This window comes from Somniosus microcephalus, chromosome 8, assembly GCF_052327205.1.
Source record: "Somniosus microcephalus isolate GS21.2 chromosome 8, FLI_Smic_1.0, whole genome shotgun sequence".
NCBI classification, from domain to species: domain Eukaryota; kingdom Metazoa; phylum Chordata; class Chondrichthyes; order Squaliformes; family Somniosidae; genus Somniosus; species Somniosus microcephalus.
The window spans coordinates 145,788,172-145,806,450 of NC_140994.1; the positions used below are offsets into that span (position 1 = coordinate 145,788,172).

An 18,279-nucleotide genomic window follows, 5' to 3' on the forward strand; every position below is an offset into this window, starting at 1 on the left:
ACACTAAGGGTCAATTTATCATAGCCAATCAACCTAACCCGCACATCTTTGGACTGTGGGAGGAAACCGGAGCACCCGGAGAAAACCCATGCAAACACGGGGAGAATGTGCAAACTCCACACAGACAGTCGCCTGAGGCCGGATTCGAACCCGGGTCTCTGGCGCTGTGAGGCAACAGTGCTAACCACTGTTAGACCTAATAGTGGTCTTTAAAATTTTGAAAGGTTTTGATAGAGTAGATAAAGAGAGAGTGTTTCCACTTGTGGAGAAGAGCATAACTAGAGGCCATCAATATAAGATCGTCACCAAGAAGTCCAATAGGGAATTCAGAAGAGACTTCTTTACCCAAAGAGTGGTGAGAATGTGGAAATTTCTACCACAGGGAGTGGTTGAAGCAAATAGTATAAATGCATTTCAGGGATGGTTAGAAAACCATATGAAGGAGAAGGGAATAGAGGGTTATGCTGATAGATTTAGATGAGGAAAGACGTAGGAGGTTCGAGTGGGGCATAAATGCCGGCATGGACTGGTTGGGCCGAATGGCCTGTTTCTGTGCTGTATATCCTATGTAATCCTATGTAATTTGTGGACTGAATCATTATGTATTATTCCCCAACAATTGCATGGCAGACTCCTGGAATTACCATAAACTCGGTGGGACCCAGATACCCCAGTTCTTTGCCTTAAGTACAAGTTACATGTATGACTTTATTGGGGCAGGGTCTCTGCATGACCCTACCAGGCCATCAATGTAAGGTGAGGCAGAATATCCTAGGGCCTCAGTATAGCATCATCACAAGTATACTTAGGGCTGGATTTTGCCAATGGGGAGCTTTTGGAGGTGGGACTCCCACTTGTCAGGTTTTAGTCCCGCCTCCATCAACTTCTGGCCAACCCATGCTATTTTCCCTTGATTGACCTTGTCAAGCCTGCCCAGCGGCCTTAGCAGGCCAATTAAGGGGAAGCCGTGTAAGGGGTTTTACTGTGTGGGTGTCTTGGGTTCGTCAGTTATGCCTCTGACTACCCCCTTTGAGCGGTTCGAATCGCTCGCCCCTTTTGAGTTCTGACCACCGGACTTATTTGCAGGTAGCGATATAGAAAACGAGCAGACCAGTGGTTTGGTGCAAAGAAAAACCAAGATTTTATTACCAGAGAACGATTCTATACAAAGGATAATATGGATGCAGTACACTTACACTTAACAGGGATGGGAAATAAACGGCACATCGAGGGAAAATGACTAAAATGACAATTTTAGCAATCCCCTTAACTCCCACCCTCTAAACCTCGCTAGGCTATCTTATGAGGGGTCAGAATTCCATTCTCACCAGTCCGAGTCATTTAAGCAGATGAGAATCTTGCTTCTTTGCCCTGCTGCCTTTCGATGCCACGTGGTTTCAATGCTGCACAGGGTACCGTCCAGGTGAAAATGCCCCAGTAATAAAATAGTCTCTGGCAGGGTATTTCACCTCTCGGGACGGGCTCTTCTTCGTAGGTCCTCTTCCTGGGGTGGTGGCAGGCAGGGCGCGGGAGGCGAGGAGAGAGAGCATAGCTTCCTGAGGGGCTACATTTATACTCCTCTCGGTAGCCCTTATCTCACGCTCTAAATCAGCTCATCCTTTGTCTGATTTGAGCGGGTTGGAATTGAAGAAAAGGTGTTGATCTTGGCCCATCGACTTAGATGGCCGGTAATAGCTTCTAACAGTCCCATAACTGCTCTCCTTTGTTCAACAGATTCCTTGATGGGGCCAGCCTAACCTGGATGGCTCCGCTGATCGTTTGAGTAAACAAGCTTGATGGCCTGTAAACGGGGGCTTGAATGTAACTGCGTTTGCTCCCAATACATAAATGTAAAAGTTCTGTCTGGTTTCGTGATCTTGCAGACATCAAAAATACCCAAGCTGTTAGCTTGTCACAGAGTCCACAATTGGAAGTTTCAGGCTTTTGGTCATGAGGTTGACCACAGCCATTTTGTGTGCCCCTGGATTTTTAAAATCAGTCCAACCAGGGTCTCTTTTAATTAAATAATAATCTTTGGGGGGGGGGGGGGGGGGAACTGCCTGAATTTTGCAAAACTTACAGTCCCCCCTAGGATACTAAAACTTGCTTGCAGTATCCATGTTCCAAAAATGAGCAAAATTTTCTGACCCTCCATAAACAACCTTCCCCTGTATTTACCTATCCATAATCCCTCAACACATGTATTTCCCGTACTTAGAGAAAGCACAGTGTGCGATAGGCATCTATAGATGAGTATCAAACAGTCACAATCTTTATTAAAATAACGCAATAAAACGAAGAAACAATCTTTATTAAAAAAATAAACAACGACCATCACGTTTAAGTGATGCGACGCAAAACTCAAACAGGTGTCTCTTCTTCCACCCAGGCATAATGTTCCTTCCACACCTTTTTGAGTTTTAAACTCTAATCTGGGACCCTTTCTCCTACACTGGATGCACACCAGGTAGAGAACTATCCCTAATGACACACCACCAGGATATGGGATGCCATACGGATCCAGGATGGGACCTCGATATTTTCAAAAACATCCCACCAGGGTGGTGTCGTAATATCTAAAATGTCGGCCCCTATCTGGACAGTCTTCTGTTCCAGAGTATAGAAGTGTTTTGGTGACACTAAAACGGCTTTCAGCAATTTGGAGCCAACAGCTCGTGGGTGTATAGTCCGGTTCTGTCAACGTCTGAAAAATCAAACTCATGAAATTTACGGAACATATCTTTTAAGAGGGCTTGATACAACTGCGCGGTCTCTGTGGGGCACCATGTGGATAGGTGTACCTTGGTGAGGTTTAAAATCACAGAGGCTACTGCATAGTGCACCACTTGATACAGCACCTGGTCTGTAGGTACTAGCACCAAGCCATTCCCTGGTCCCATGGTGATGGCGGGGCATCCCTTTACTATTGTCTGTGACGTCGCGGTCGTGGGCAGGGGCTGTTGGGGTCGGGTCACTAGTTCAGTGGCATTAACTGAGATTGGGGAGTATGGGATTGCGCATGCGTCCAGGCGAGACTCCCAGTCCATCCCCCTCCCGTTATCTTGCCACTGGCTGCGGAAAATGATGGAAATGCCTGTGGGGCAGGCTTTCTCTGATCCCCACATACAGACATAGATCCCCTGATCTGGTTCCCACCATTTAGCCCAGCATAAACTTAACCCCCCGTGGGTCCCTGTGATAGTTCGGTGAGTGTCATTCCCCAACCGTTCCCACTCAACTCTGGGGTTCCCCATGCCTTTACTTAATTTCCTGAGCCACCACCACCTATCCAGGGGAACGTGTCCCTTGCATGTTAAACATATCCTTTTGCCCATGGTGATGCTAATCCTGGGAACATAAGAACATAAGAAATAGGAGCAGGAGTAGGCCAATCGGCCCCTCGAGTCTGCTCCGCCATTTAATAAGATCATGGCTGATCTGATCCTAACCGCCAATCTACTATCACAGAACCATCTCCTGAATCTAACAGAATTATACACACGAAATAGGAGCAGGATCAAGCTACACGGCCCCTGGGCCCGCTCCGCTACCCACAGGGCCATGTCCGATCCGAACCTAGACTCATGTCCAAATTCCTGCCCGCTCCCCGTAACCCTTAATTCCCTTTACTTCTAGGAAACTGTCTATTTCTGTTTTAAATTTATGTAATGATGTAGCTTCTACAGCTTTTTGGGGCAGCATATTCCATGGACCTACCACCCTGAGTGAAGTAGTTCCTCCTCATCTCAGTTTTGAAAGAGCAGCCCCTTATTCTAAGACCATGCCCCCTAGTTCTAGTTTCACCCATCATCGGGAACATCCTCCCCGCATCCACCCGATCCAACCCCTTTACAATCTTATATGTTTCAATAAGATCGCCTCTCATTCTTCTGAACTCCAATGAGTAGAGTCCCAATCTACTCAACCTCTCCTCATATGTCCATCCCCTCATCCCCGGGATTAACCGAGTGAACCTTCTTTGTACTGACTCGAGAACAAGTATGTCTTTTCTTAAGTATGGACACCAAAACTGTATGCAGTATTCCAGGTGCGGTCTCACCAATACCTTGTACAACTAAAGCAATACCTCCCTATTTTTATATTCTATCCTCCTAGCAATGAAAGCCAACATTCCATTGGCCTTCTTAATCACTTGCTGCACCTGCATACTAACCTTTTGAGTTTCATGCACCAGGACCCCCAGATCCCTTTGTACTTCAGTACTTTCCAGTTTCTTTCCATTAAGATAATAGCTTGCTCTACGATATTTTCTGCCAAAGTGCATAACCTCACACTTTCCTGGGGCACAGGAGGGAGGCCTCCCCGTAGGTGAACCCAGTCTGGCTGGAGTACTGGGACGAATTGGATCCCAGCCACCCCGGCAACGTTCCCTCGTGGAAGTAAGCGGTGATCTCCTCCGCCTCCCGTATGCCGCTACCCTCGACTGTCACTGGCGCCCTGTTCCCCGAGCACCCGAAGATGTGATGGTCCTCGATGTCCCCTCTCCTACCGATGCTCAGCCCAAGCAGGGCGAGCAGGATTACGCCTCCGTACATTCCGAAATTTCCTGCAATAGACATAAAGGCATCTAGCCAGGTTCCCTGGGGACTCGCTGGCTCGGGTGACATATGGTCGGGTCCCGCGACCTCGACTCACATGGACAATACTCTGAGACGGCTTCATACTTAAATCGAAACTAACTGTTCCTTACTTAGAATTAAATTAAAATAGCCTAACTTAAGGCTATATAAACTTAAACTACTAAAACTATATACATCTGCTGCCTGTCTCCGAGCAGCCAGCCTAATTCGTGTCTGGGCTGTTGCAGGCTGCTCCCTGTGGTGTGGCTGCACTGACCTGCACTTCTGGTCCCTTGCAGTCTGTAGCCGCTAGCTGGGGACCTTTGTCTTTCGGCTTCTCCCTGGCTCGGGAGGCTGTCGTTTTAAGCTGGGGAACCGGTGACCATACCTTTCTGGGCTGGGATGTCCGAGGGGACCTTCTAGGGAGGGCTACTGGTGGGGTCACCTTGCTGAGTGGACCTTTTGCTCGGATCCCAGCCTTTGTGGGCGTGGCTTGTGGGTTTCCCACGGCCGCTGGTTGAGGGTCCTCTCCCTTGAGTCCCACCCCTCCCAAACCTAAGATGGGGACAGGTAATCCCTCGCTGCCGGCTGCCGGTGGCTGAGGGTCTCCGCCTTCAGGATCAAAACCCGTGTTGTAGGCGAGGTCATCTGGCTTGGGCTCCTCCTCCTCCCCACCTGAATCCCAGAAGATGGGGGGGAGTGGTCTGAACAGGGGGCTGGGTGACTCCTCCCCTGACGCATATGACTGCGCCTGCTTGCACAGCCTGTGTACTTGAACTTGCTGCGGGCTGGGGATTTTTAACCTCGGGTTGGATCCTGGCAGCCTGTTTCTTTGCCTCCGGGCTGAACAGCTTGCATTGGTTTACATGAAACCATTTTTTGTGCCGGGGCAATTTTACTGCATACGCCATGGGGCTGGCTTTATCCACTATGCTATAGGGTCCCATGTACAGTGGCTCTAAACTCCCCACTCGGGCGTACTTCCTCACCATTATCTGGTCCCCTATCTCCCACTGGTGACTTTTGTTAGGTTCGAGCAGCAATCGTTTATTCCGATGCAGCTTCCCTATGCTCCCTGCTGCCTGCTTGTAGACCTGCTTTTGGTCCGGGGCCAAAGCTACCCCGTGTGCCTCCCTTGTCCCGGATTGCTGCTACCGGGCCTGCTCTACAGGGGTCCCAGAACTCTCCTTCCCTGTCCCCCTGCTTGGCCACCTCGTCAGTCTTTTGGTTACCCTCCCACGTGGTATGGAGGGATCCTAAATCTATGGCCAAAGGTTTTGACCTTTCCCCAGCCTGCTCGTTCCCTGTGGATCCCATTAAGCTAAATGGGACCTTGTTAGACCGGGGTGAATTGGTCAGGTCTTCCGAATGGACCACCGTGCTGGAAGCTCCAGTGTCCACTGAATATCTCCCCTGCACCATCTTCACCCCCATCTTAACATAGGGCCTGCTCCCCTCAGCATTTTCGCGGGGACACAGGCCGACAGGCTGCGCTGGTTCTAGTCATTGCTGGGAGTTGGATGGGGCAGATGGGGTCAAAGCACCGGTGGTGGCTGCTACTTTTCCCTGGCTGATCAGGAAAACCAGCATCGACTAACAGTGATTCGACCGTGGGAACTCCTGCCTCTGCCTTTTGGGCTGGGGGTGGTGAATTCTTCCCTTTATTATCCTTCCAAGGATTTTTACAATCCTTGCACAATGGCCGTCCTTCCCGCACCCATAGCAATTTAGCTTGATTTGAGAGGGATGGTTCCCTTCCTGGTGTCACTCTTTCTTATTTTGGACCCCAGGTTTAACCTCATAAACTTTGCCCTTTTGCTGGGGCGCCTCGTTACTTCTGCCGTTTTTATAGGCTACCGTGAGCTGACGGATTACGGTCTCTTCGGTAATTTGGGAGCTTCGGGGGTCGAACCAGGCCTCGGTCTTGGCTCGGATCTGGGGTAGGCAGTTCAACGCCAGGCAACAAAGCCAGTGGGTCAACTGCGGCCGGGTCAGGAATGCCCGATCTGCCACTCCCAGACATGCGCTATTGTAGACTGGCCACAGCCTGTCTGCGAACACCTGCGTGGCCTCCCCTGCGAGCTGTACCATCCTCTCCACTCGGGAAAACGGACTGCCGTCGTTCATACCCATGGCCTCCAGTATCTCATCCTCAAATCGTCATACCCCTCTGCCCTTTTTTGCACTCATCCGAAAGGGTCTGGAGGAGCTTACCCTCCAGAGAGAATAGCAGCATCTTGGCCTGCTCTGCGTCATCGCAATCGTTGACGCAGGCTGCCTGCTCTAGCTCTCGGAAGTGCAGTGAGGGGTCTCCCATTTCGGAGAGCTTGGGGATATGACTAACCATGGCCCTGAGCTGTTGGGTGCCATGAGGTAAGACGAATTGGTTTTGGATGGCCCCGGGTTCATCGTCCTCCCTGGGCGGGCCGTACCTCCGCTGTCGGATGGGGCACATCGGTCCCGGTCCCGACCTCTCTAACGGGGGCTGCTGTACCTCCCCTACCACTTCATCTTCCACCCCACTTTGCCGCCAGACCTGCTGAAAGTTCAGCGCTATGAGTGGTGGCCGTGAAACCTCTGGTTCCCTAACTAGCTCGTCCCCAGGCGCTGCCTGCGGGACTGTTCTGCTTGGGTTGCCGGTAAAGTCCGACTGGCCTGCCTTCAGGCTTATGAGGCACACCATGCCTTTTGCCTTCCTTAGGGCCAGGCTCAGATTTTCAATTTCCTCTCTGCAGGGGCCATGATCTGCGTCTTCAAACCCCTGTTCTCTTGCATACATATACGCTGCCTTAACCTCCTTAACTTTCTCCTCCTGCTCTCGTATTTCTTGGATAAGGCGGGAGTTCTTCTCCCACAACCTTATCTCACTATTTTTGGCTCGGTAACCTGGCACTCCAGATACTCCAGCTTGTGGCTCGTGTTACTTTTGCCATCACTGCTCCAGGCGCTCTATTTTGGCCTGGTGTTCCCTTGCCGTCTGCGCTCATTCCTGATTTAGCGTCTTAAGGGCAATGAACAATTTCTCCTCTGCTGGGCCTTATCCTGAATCTCTATTTCCTTATCCTGGACTTCCAGGGCTGCTTCCTTAAGCTTGGCAGCATGTGCCGCTACAACTCTGGCCAGCAGTAGGCCCTGCTTCTTGTAGCACATTAGCCACACTGCTTTCTCTATTGACCTTTTATGTTTCTTACTCCCTGTCCACTGGGCAGCAGCATCTATCGGATGCTCAGCCTTTAACAGAGTGCTTATCCACTTCTTGGTGATATTCACCTTTCTAAAAACATAATCGGACAACCTCTCTTCCATAGCTGTTCCTTCTTCCGCACCACTGTCTGCTATATCGGTTATTGCTGCCGATGGTCCTGCCGCGGTTGCCATTCTGTAAGGGGTTTTACTGTGTGGGTGTCTTGGGTTCGTCAGTTATGCCTCTGACTAACCCTTTGAGCGGTTCGAATTGCTCGCCCCTTTTGAGTTCTGACCACCGGACTTATTTGCTGGTAACGATATAGAAAACGAGCAGACCAGTGGTTTGGTGCAAAGAAAAACCAAGATTTTATTACCAGAGAACAATTCTATACAAAGGATAATATGGATGCAGTACACTTACACTTAACAGGGATGGGAAATAAACGGCACAGAGGGAAAATGACTAAAATGACAATTTTAGCAATCCCCTTAACTCCCACCCTCTAAACCTCGCTAGGCTATCTTATGAGGGGTCAGAATTCCATTCTCACCAGTCCGAGTCATTTAAGCAGATGAGAATCTTGCTTCTTTGCCCTGCTGCCTTTCGATGCCACATGGTTTCAATGCTGCACAGGATACCGTCCAGGTGAAAATGCCCCAGTAATAAAATAGTCTCTGGCAGGGTATTTCACCTCTCGGGATGGGCTCTTCTTCGTAGGTCCTCTTCCTGGGGTGGTGGCAGGCAGGGCGCGGGAGGCGAGGAGAGAGAGAGCATTGCTTCCTGAGGGGCTATAGTTATACTCCTCTCGGTAGCCCTTATCTCACGCTCTAAATCAGCTCATCCTTTGTCTGATTTGAGCGGGTTGGAATTGAACAAAAGGTGTTGATCTTGGCCCATCGACTTAGATGGCCGGTAATAGCTTCTAACGGTCCCATAACTGCTCTCCTTTGTTCAACAGATTCCTTGATGGGGCCAGCCTAACCTGGATGGCTCCACTGATCGTTTGAGCAAACAAGCTTGATGGCCTGTAAACGGGGGCCTGAATGTAACTGAGTTTGCTCCCAATACATAAATGTAAAAGTTCTGTCTGGTTTCGTGATCTTGCAGACATCAAAAATACCCAAGCTGTTAGCTTGTCACAGAGTCCACAATTGGAACTTACAGGCTTTTGGTCACGAGGTTGACCGCAGCCATTTTGTGTGCACCTGGATTTTTAAAATCAGTCCAACCAGGGTCTCTTTTAATTAAATAATCTTCGGGGGGGGGGGGGGGGGAACTGCCTGAATTTTGCGAAACTTACAGCCGGTTATAGAGAACGTTACAGAGAAGCTGTCAACCACAGACATTCTATGTTGTTTGATGAGTCCTTGTATTCAAGACTCATCAAACCTCTTTTGTGAGCAGAAATTAGATGGTTGTTGCATCGGAGAATTCAGTACCCAGTCCCTGCTTTCTCCCCATACCCCTTGATCCCTTTAGCCTTAAGAAATATATACAACTCCTTCTTGAATATATTTAATGAACTGTCCTCCACCGCCTTCTGTGGTAGAGTTCCACAGGTTCACCACTCTCTGGGTGAAGAAATTCCTCCTCATCTCTGTCCTAAATGGCCTACCCTTTATCCTTAGACTATGTCCCCTGGTTCTGGACTCCCTGACCACCGGGAACATCCTTCCTGCATCTAGTCTGTCCAGTCCTGTCAGAATTTTATAAGTTTCAATGAGATCACCTCTCATTCTTCTAAACTCCAGCGAGTACAAGCCCAATCGACCCAATCTCTCCTCATACGTCATTCCTGCCATCCCAGGTATCAGCCTGGTGAATCTTCGCTGAACTCTTTCCATGGCAAGAACATCCTTCCTCAGATAAGGCGACCAAAACTGCACACAATACTCAAGGTGTGGTCTCACCAAGGCCCTGTACAACTGCAGCAAGACATCCTTGTTCCTGTACTGAAACCCTCTCGCTACAAAGGCCAACATACCATTTGCCTTCTTAACCGCCTGCTGCACCTGCAGGCTTACCTTCAGTGACTGGTACACAAGGACACCCAGGTCTCGTTGCACTTCCCCTTCTCCCAATCTATTGCCATTTAGATAATAATCTGCCTTCCTGTTTTTGCCACCAAAGTGGATAACCTCACATTTATCCACGTTATATTGCATCTGCCATGTTTCTGCCCAGTCACCCAACATGTCCAAATCATCCTGGAGTTTCTCGACATCCTCTTCACAGCACAGACGCCCACCCAGCTTTGTGTCATCCGCAAATTTGGAGATATTACATCTAGTTCCCTTGTCTAGATCATTAATATATATTGTGAATAGCTGGGGTCCAAGGACCGGTCCCTGCGGTACCCCACTAGTCACTGCCTGCCACTCAGAAAAACACCCGTTTATTCCAACTCTTTGCTTTCTGTCTGCCAACCAGTTCTCTATCCAAGTCAATACCTTGCCCCCAATCCCATGTGCCTTAACTTTACACGCTAATCTCTCATGCGGGACCTTATCAAAGGCCTTCTGAAAGTCCAGATACACCACATCCACTGGTTTTCCCTTATCTATTTTACCAGTTACATCCTCAAAAAATTCCAGTAGATTAGTCAAACATGATTTACCCTTTTGTGAATCCATGTTGACTTTGTCCGAGCCGGTCACTGTTTTCCAAGTGCTCTGCTATTACATCTTTTACAATGGACTCTAGCATTTTCCCCACTACCGATGTCAGGCTTACCGGTCTGTAATTCCCATTTTCTCTCTACCACCTTTTTTGAATAGTGGGGTAACATTAGCTACCCTCCAATCCATGGGTACTGTTCCAGATTCCATCGAATGTTGGAAGATGATCAGCAATGCATCTACTATTTCTAGGGCCACTTCCTTAAGTACCCTGGGATGTAGATTATCAGGCCCTGGGGATTTATCGGCCTTCAATCCCATCAATTTCCCTAACACCTTTTCCCTACAAATACTGATTTCTTTCAGTTCCACCCCTTTCATCAGACCCTATGTTCCCCAGCATCTCTGGGGAGGTTATTTGTGTCCTCCTTTGTGAAGACAGAACCAAAATATGTATTTAGTTGGTCTGCCATTTCTTTGTTCCCCATTATAAATTCCCGATTCTGACTGCAAGGGACCTACATTTGACTTCACCAATCTTTTTCTCTTCACATATCTATAAAAGCTTTTACAGTCAGTTTTTATTTTCCCCTTCTTAATTAATCCCTTTGTCCTCCTTTGTTGAATCCTAAACTGCTCAGTTTCCTCAGGATTACTGCCTTTTCTGGCCAATTTATATGTCCTCTCCTTGGATCTTATGCTATCCCTAATTTCCCTTGTTAGCTACTGTTGAGTCACCTTTTTTGTTTTATTTTTATGCCAAACTGGGATGAACAAATTCTGTAGTTCATCCATGTGATCTTTGAATGTTTGCCATTGCCTATCCAGGAGATGGGACCCGGCGTGGATCGGCTACCTGCCTCGATCGGCTACCTGCCTCCTGGGAAGATGGCATGGGGGCAGGATGGGTACCCATCCCCAGATTGTACCATTTTCCTGGCAGTCCCATCTCCAAACCCACCTCCCCAGGGCTGGCAAAATCCAGTCCTTAGTCTCACTGGGTGTATCTCAATGATAGCAGCCACCCGAGGGTCCAGACCTGGGTTGTGGCCTGGGCACCCAAAGATTAGAGGGTGCTTTTATAAATAAAAGATATATATTTGTACGTGGCCTCCTGACACAGGGCCTCAGTGGCAGGCAAATACTTCTACTCCATGGGGTGGGTAGACTGCACATGTCCCCCCAAAGTACTGCTCATGGAAGTCCTTCTCCTTGACCCTGTGAACTTTTATAGGGTGAGGAGCGATGTTTCGTGGCAAGCACAACTGGGCTCAACTGCTGGGTCACGGCCCTTTATATTTTCTAGGCCTGTGCATTTTAAAAAACTTTTCTATTGAAGTAAAAATACTTCTACATGTTGGACGACAAAATACAGTTGTGCAGTGTGTCCCGCAGATGTTTTGTGGATTATTTTTTAAACTTTAGAATGTGTAATGCTTTAGTTAAATTTAAAGGTCAATCTGCTGTTATGCTGTGTATTTACTGAAAGAATATAATGTTTCTCAACTAAGAAATTGACAGGGAAATATATATATCAGCAAGCTTACAGGGAACATGCAAGTTCTGCTGGACCACCATTTTAGTGTAAAGAAGCTGAATTAACATCAGTAAAGATAGCATATTAGAGCCATGTTTATCGTCTTTGCATTCTTTGTTGTCGTTGTAGAGGGTCTTTTATGAGACGCCACCAATGGCTCATTGAGCAGATTCAGTATGTTCTATGCCATTTAGCCATAGAGATCTTTAGCTGCTCTCAGCCAATGTGGCACTGGATCTACAATTGCCTTCAGTATCCCCATGCTTGGGATGGTAAACTCAAGTAAAATTCCTAATCTTGATCTCTATGCACCATCACTAATGGAGGTGTTTATGTGTGGCATGTTGGTTAAGGACAGGTTTGGGCTTGAATAATGCGAGTATGTTCACTGTCCAGGTTCATTGATGAAGAATGACCACCAGGTGAGGCACCAGAGAGCTAGCTGCAACTAGTGAAACCATAATCCTGCATGAGGATAGAAAGAGTAAGATGATAAAATTGGAAGGAAAATTTGAAAAGAAAAAGGCCTTGCAATACAACTTCTCATGTTTGCACACAAGTTGAATTGAAATAGTACAATGACCTATCTTACAGTATTTCAAGTGTTGATGCTATTGATTTTCTTTAGGTATGTGTCTGCCCTCACAACACCAGCCCGGTTGTCACCTGTTGATTTACATTACTCTCTCCCTTCATATGCACCTGGTTTTGAGATGTCTCCACGTGGATCTACCCATGCAACATCATTGCCTCCAGCGGCAGTGGGTTATACGGTGGAAGATGAACAGCCTTTATTGAGAAGATACCACAAGCACCAACTAGACAACCAGAGACACGACCCCTACAAGCAGCGCCGCAGCTATCTTCATGACAGCTTTGGAAGTCTACCCCCCAGTCCAATGAGAATGGTAGAGGATGATGAGTATGAGACAACACAAGAGTACATCCCAACACTAGATCGACCAAAGAAAATGGCAAACAGCAGTAGAAGGTGGAGAAAAACAAAACCAAATGGTCACATTTCACACAGAGCTGAGTGCGACTGTGATTCAAACTCAGAAAGTTGCTGCTCTGACACTGATTCTGATGGTGAGAAAGCAGGAGAGCATACACCGTTCTTAAGCACTCAGAACCCTCCAACAGCAAACACAGAAGCAGCTTCAGTATTCCGATCATCTGATAGTAGGACTTACTCATCCAATCGGCACAATGTGCGAGGGGACTTACACACCCGAGTAACACGTGTAAAATCAAATCAAGACTCGAACCCTGTGTAAATGCCATAGATCTGCAACTGTAAAAATATTTTATTTTATATAATTATCAAATATTCTAAAATTAAATTAAACATTTTATTTTCATTTTAGCAAAGTTGTCTTACAGCTAACAGGAAAGTCTTTTTATAGGGAAAACATGTATTTATATGTAAAATATGATTTACAGTTAAAGACGATGATGGTGTGCCAATTTTTCACATCATAAATAGAATAATATTGTGGTGCCTTTTGCTGTATGCTGATACCAGATTTCCTGCTGATGTTTCAGTTTTGTAGTATTTCTACCTTGGACTCATTATATTATACACCCATTATTTGTTTTTTTATTTTTAGCACGGACTCTCTTGCATTTGGAGAGAGTTATACTTCTTTGAATTCTGGACACAGACATCTGTATCTGATATTATTTATCTACTGGTTCCTGAAACATCAAGTGACATCCTGGCTGAACTCAGTTCTTTACTTTATTTGACTGGGAGGACAGAATATAACTATATTTATTTTTCTGCCCCCCCAAACAAATTAATAAATATTTCTTACTTTTTACAAGAAGAAAATAACGGTGAAGATTAGATTAATATTTGCAACCCATCTCAGCCTAGGAATTTACCAGGATAAGCTCCCTTGGCACCAGACTGGCAGCCATTTACTCTGAGTCCACTTTACTGACTGTCTCACCAACATAAAAATTCAAAGGTCAGTGCAAGCCAGACATGACGTTCAGACATCACTAAAGAGTCTGCAACATTTGCAGTTATTTGGGTTTTCGTTATCAGTATTCTCAACTGTTTTCACCAGAAAAGTACAAAAGCACCATTTGACAAAAAAATCGGACCACTTTCATTTTAATGTTATTTTCAAATATGCTTTGAAAATGGTCAGATTGGAAACTGGAAATTAATAAGCAACAACTTTGTGGTATTTGTTTTTGATGGAATTTTTGCAACATGATTTTGCATGTCTTTACCATTCCAAATGGACTGATGCATGGGAAGCTAGGAATGAGAGATTTAACATGTTTTTAATGAACTGCATAACTTTTCATCTATTGTCCCTTTTAGTGCAGGTTTATTATGGGTTCTGCAAATCTTTTATTGGTACATTTCAACTGTTTGCCATGCAGGGCTGTGAAATATGGAATTAGCATTGTCCATTTTGAAATAAACCTATATTATTTACTTTCAATGAACCCCAACGCTTGTTGTAAAACATTGCATGCCACACAGCACATAGCATAAATCTATATCATGGGGCTAAGGAAATGTAGTGCCCACAATACAATGATTAACTGTTTTCCCAAATTCCCACAATGCATTCATCTTCAGCAAAGTTGTGACAGGGCCCAACCAGCCAGCTGTGATGATTTCAGTTATATTACTCCTACAATTGATTTGCTTCACAAAAGGTAACGCATAAGGCATAAAGGTAATGGCAGCATTTTCTTTTATTTGAAGAATAGGGTACAGTATGTGACTTTTAAATACTTTATTTAAAGTTAATTGTTGCCATTAGTTCTTTAAAAGACTGTTATCGTGTGTATTAAAAATAAGCATGAATTTGTTGCACTCCAGTGATTCTATGTTTATTGGCAGTGAAGCATTTCTGGCAAGAAATCTTACGCTGCTGGAATTGTATCTTCAGGATCTGAGAATCCAAGTCTCTAGGCTGGTTGTTTTTATAGAACAAGCTAGATATCATTTAGCAGAACAAAAATGGCATGAAACCACAAGGGATTTGTTCTGCGGGGGAAGGGGGGCGAGAAGAGAGGGGGAGTCAAAGATTTTGCAGAAGGTGAATGCCGTACTATGTTTTTAAAAAAAATAGAATTCCTTTATTACTTAACGGGCAGCCTATTTCACTTCTACTATTGACATGATTGCATGCTTAATTGAATTTTTGACTTCTATTTTGCCTTTAACCTTTCTTCTGGAAACCATTTGAAGTGGAGTTTTGCAACCCAACGTGTTGTGTGCCAAGTAATCAGTTTTATTTGATAAACATTTCTATCTTTACAGCAATTTGCCTCTGGTTCTCTGGAAATTCATTTTATAGTTTGATCCACTAAGCCAGCCTTCCTAATGTGAAGCATATCAGGAGTTAGAGAATTCACTTGTTCTGCATTCATTCCTACAGTTTTTTTTTAAGAAAACAAAATGTATCCATTACTTTATTAAAATGTTCCATCTACTTTTTATACTATGGAGGTGGTGGTAGCACTTTAGAAAAAATAGGCCCCCATTTGTCAGCATGAGCAGGGCAGCAGACTAAAATTGCAAACAGTTACTTACCGACAACTTCCTGCCTGAGGCCTGCCTGCTGTGATTTTCAAGCAGGCCTCAATTTAGGCATCAGTGTTCCTGCTGGAAACAGGCAGGAGCCTCATTAAGCTATGCAAATCAGAGTCCTATGATGTAGTTAGAATGCTAGTGCCATTCTGGTAGTTCCTAGCATGGCACCCGCCCAGGGTACGCCTGCCCATTACACAGGGCGAGAAACTAGCCAAACAAGTCGCTTCAAGCAGGTCTGGCAAGAACAAAAATTAATTTATTTGGCAGTTTTTTGGCTTGAGGATGACCTTTATTGCACTCCCTGCTCCCTGTTGATAATTCCCAACCCGACCATCAAAATAGTTCAGGCCTCGCTAACAGCATTGGGTGGGCATTGCAATCATTCTGCACATTATCCGCCCGATGTGTTCCAAAGACCAAATCTGGGCCATAGTTTCACTACTAATGTTATTATATGATGCAACTAATGTCAGAAGATTTGTTTACTTTTTAAAAGTGTACATCATTTAAATGCTGCTATGATTATATGTTATAAATCAAAGGTAAACTTTGGAATAAATTTTTACATTAATCACTCAGATACTCCAAAATTACACCCTTGCTTGCTCACTGAAAAATTTCAAAACAATATTTGCTAAACACAATTTATAATGTTAACATGACGAACTTCTTTTTATGTAATGATCAAAGATGCATGGTATAGAAAACAATATTGATCATAGCAGTGAGGACTATTCTTCATTTTGAAGTGCATTTAGTAGTAACCATTGTAATTCATCAGTTACAGTCATGCAGACTTGATCACATTTTATAGTGGTTCTAGGTACAACTGTGTATACTTATACTGCTGTTAATTGTGTATCTAGATGCCAAGCTACAACGTCTTTATGTTGTCAAAAGCTTTCCTCTATTGTACTTTTAGTAGACTAACTTGCAACATTTACCTTTTGTAAAATAGGGTGATTTTTTCCCCCCTTTATTTTTAGTTCTGTTAGTTACTGGCTGTTTCATGTGACAGCCATCTTGATGCTTATTCTGAGATACTCCAGTATAGTCCTTGCACATTATCATGTGATACATAGCAGGATCTTATTTTGTATTAAATTCTTACATTGTTGCTTTCTTGTTTTTTTTTTTATTGTTTCCTTTTCCCTTTTTTATATATCCCCCATCTCGCATAAACCATCCCCACGCACTAAAAGCGGTGATCTGTAGCCAGTCACAGGGATGTGTGTGTGAAAGCAGCCCTCTGATCTCCCTTTTTCCTGTATGGAAGTACTTCATTTCAAACTCTTTTCTTCCCAGAGCTTCAAGGATTTTGATTATTTCCAGTGGGAATTCACAAGTATTTATGCCTGCTTTGAGTGGGCAATGATAAAGTAAATGGTTCTTGTATTCCTTAATTACAAGATTCTATTCAACTCATTATAAAGCACATTGCATAAAGTGTTTTAATCTTCAAAGCTGCATTAGATACTTATCACTCGATGCTCTGCAGTGAGATTCTGCAGTGCATCTAGTATTTTTTGGTCATATTATTCCCTTCATTAATAACTTTCATTTGTGCTGCAGCATTACTCAGAAAATTATTCTTTAATATTTTCGTTCTAATAAAATTATTTCCTCTTTACTTCAGTGATTTAATCATTAATAAGTATATTTTTGAGAGCCTCATTGCCATTCATTGAAAATAATTTTAAAAAATGTTTCATGATTGGATAGTTCAAGGCACTGTGAAAATACCATAAATAAATTTCAGAAGAGGTCTGCAAACGCTTCTCCGAGACTCTTAAGAATCTCGCCTTTGAAGTAGCTGTTTAGCAGCTATCTACCTCAGACATGACCAAGATTTTTAGGTTTTTTTTTTCTACAAAGTGCCGCAGCCAAACGCTTGTCATGTCTGATTCTTGCCCATGTACATATATAGTACAACTACAGAGGATTTGTCTGAGAACAGGATCAGTGCCACAACACTCAACAGCAATGGTCAGGTCCCAGTCAGGCAACCACTGCAAAGGACTTGTGTTCATGGAGATGATTTTGCTAAACCACTTTCTTCGATGTTTTATAGTCAAACGGGCATTTATATACGTTGCTGTAGTATATGAAAATAACTATACATGACTGAAAATAAAAAAAATTAGTTATTCAAAAAAAAAAAACCTGTTTTAATGTGAAGTTTTAAAGGCGCAATTTATCCCAGCAACAAATACCACTAAAGCCGTGATTCTCCCACAAGTGGGTATGGACTGCCATTCTCAGATGATATATGTTAGGTTATTTCAATAATAAAACAAAGTTACAGATTGTTTTAACATTTTAACAAAATAGAATAGGTTTTGACCTTCAATGTGTTACACAATTTTAGATTTGCGTATAAAGAGTGTGCAGGGGCAATAGGCCTACACCACACTGCACATTTCCATTGTAGCCTGACTCCATTCTGCTCATGCTAGATGATCAGTGTAAAACATGGTAGGATTATCATACCAGATAATGTTACCCTCCCCATAACAGTGCACTAACAAATACTTAAATGATAAGGACTGAAAAGATGAGTTAAATTCATTCTTTTTCAGTAAATTGTGGTATAGTGGTTAGCACTGTTGCCTCACAGCGCCAGGGACCCGGGTTCAAATCCGGCCTCGGGTGACATTCTCCCCGTGTTTGCGTGGGTTTTCTCCGGGTGCTCCGGTTTCCTCCCACAGTCCAAAGCTGTGCGGGTTAGGTTGATTGGCCATGATAAAAATTGACCCTTAGTGTTAGGGGGGATTAAATACGTGGGGTTACGG

General features: G+C 44.8%; 1 protein-coding gene across 1 annotated transcript in view; it reads left to right on the forward strand.

Moving 5' to 3' along the window:
- Window positions 1–16,604, forward strand: part of LOC147113851 (pro-neuregulin-2, membrane-bound isoform-like) — a 253,737-nt gene extending 237,133 nt beyond the window's left edge. The window contains exon 10 of the mRNA XM_085995212.1: window positions 12,551–16,604. Within this exon, the coding sequence (XP_085851338.1) occupies window positions 12,551–13,199 (649 nt within the window). The 3' untranslated portion in view covers window positions 13,200–16,604. The remainder of the gene's footprint in view (window positions 1–12,550) is intronic.
- The last annotated feature ends 1,675 nt before the right edge of the window (window positions 16,605–18,279 follow it).